Below are 1,855 nucleotides of genomic sequence, written 5' to 3'. Positions count from 1 at the left end.
CAGGTATTGTTGTTTTTCAGAAATTAACAGTGGTATATTGCATGTGTGTAGCAAATTAAGGCATTTTGCTTATTCTTTTATCATACTATTAGCTAGGTTAACTCCATTTCCTTAGGTTGATAGTTGAAATATGGCTACTTTTGGCTTTTTTATCATTTGATTTTTTCATAATTAAGAAACAAAATATTTTATCTTTTTGGATATTACTGTATTTGCTACAAAGGAACCTGAATAATTTCAGCAAAACCTGGTCCTTCAAGTAAAAGTGGGTTGCAACTGTCAGGGAGTGCTGGCTATACAAAAGAGGAGCTGGAGGTTCTCAAAAGAACCTCAAACATCAATGGACGTGATTATGTCCCCTTCCTTGCAGTGGACCTCAAGGAAAAATTTGCATACTCTATACCTTTTACTGACAAGGATGGAGTTCTTGCACTTGCCCCAAAGCAAAAGAAGAATTTTTTGCAGTGGGTGAGACCAGAGGACCTTTCCAGTGACCCTAAGATGATTGAGATGGTTGACTGCTTCAGCATCAAGCAGACATGTGTGTCTGACTGCTCCTTTGTGGCTTCTGTTGCCATCAGTGCCCTGTATGAGAAGAGGTTTAAGAAGCGACTCATTACGGATATTATCTTCCCCAAAAACCGCAGTGGGGACCCTATCTACAACCCCTGTGGCAAGTACATGATTAAGCTGCACATCAACGGTATCCCAAGAAAGGTGGTTGTAGATGACAAGTTACCTCAAGGGCAACACGGGGAGCTGCTCTGCTCTTACTCAACTAACAAAAATGAGTTCTGGATCTCATTGGTGGAAAAAGCCTACATGAAGGTGATGGGTGGCTATGACTTCCCTGGCTCTAACAGCAACATCGACCTCTATGCCCTTACTGGCTGGATCCCAGAAAGGGTTTCCATCAAAGACAAAGAATTCAACAAAGATGCCACATTCAGGAAAATCATTGACCGTTTTCACAAAGGTGATGTTCTGGTCACGGTGGCAACTGGAGAGATGAGTGACGCGGAGGCGGACAGAGCAGGCCTCGTCCCCACGCACGCCTATGCCATGCTGGACATTAAGGAAGTCAAGGTGAGGTCAATATTTTCACTTTGAGGAATAACTAAGTTGTGAATAATTTTTTTTTTTTTGAGGAATTGAAAGATCATTGTTTTTAGTTTAGAAAAATTGTCACTCAAAATATTCCTCATGAGGATGGATAGCATTCTGTGGCTTCTGCTATATTTTTATGATAGACTGATATCTATATTTATATGATACACTGATACCTTCTCATCATCTATTACAGGGGAAACGTTTGCTGATGCTGAAAAATCCTTGGTCACATCTCCGTTGGAAAGGCAATTACTCAGAGATGGACCAGGCACATTGGACTCCAGAAATGTGCAAGCTCCTCAACTATGATCCCAAAAGTGCACAGATGTTTGATAATGGTGTCTTCTGGATTGACTATGATAGCCTTTGTCATTTTTATGATGTTATATACATGAACTGGAACCCACAACTTTTCTCCTACACCTATTGTACACATGAGTAAGTTTCATATGTAACTCATTCATCTAGATTGATGCTAAACCAGAAATATGATTACCAAAAATACCTTCTAGATATTTGCTGAAAGATAGTTGCTATTGTTTGCCATATTCGCTATGGTTTTCAGTCAGGTTGACTCTGCAATGTATTAACCCTAATTCTGAAACAAATTTGATTTTGTAATTTTTTCTGGACAAAATTTGTGCCATTTGTTTTGTAAACTTTTTTTAATACAGATTAAGGGCAGCTTCTAGCAAAATTTAAGAAATAAAGCAGAATAAGAACTTTATTGGTTATTGGTATTAAT

The 1,855-nt window shown here is 38.8% G+C and overlaps 1 protein-coding gene across 1 annotated transcript in view; it reads left to right on the top strand.

Moving 5' to 3' along the window:
* Nucleotides 1-1,855, top strand: part of LOC119594782 (calpain-7-like) — a 14,951-nt gene that overhangs the window by 9,248 nt on the left and 3,848 nt on the right. The window contains exons 6-7 of the mRNA XM_037943875.1: nt 242-1,086; nt 1,304-1,548. Of these exons, the coding sequence (XP_037799803.1) occupies nt 242-1,086; nt 1,304-1,548 (1,090 nt within the window). The remainder of the gene's footprint in view (nt 1-241; nt 1,087-1,303; nt 1,549-1,855) is intronic.

This window comes from Penaeus monodon, chromosome 34, assembly GCF_015228065.2.
Source record: "Penaeus monodon isolate SGIC_2016 chromosome 34, NSTDA_Pmon_1, whole genome shotgun sequence".
Lineage (NCBI taxonomy): Eukaryota > Metazoa > Arthropoda > Malacostraca > Decapoda > Penaeidae > Penaeus > Penaeus monodon.
Note: the sequence above shows the minus strand (reverse complement) of the source record. Positions and strands in the feature narration are given on the sequence as shown.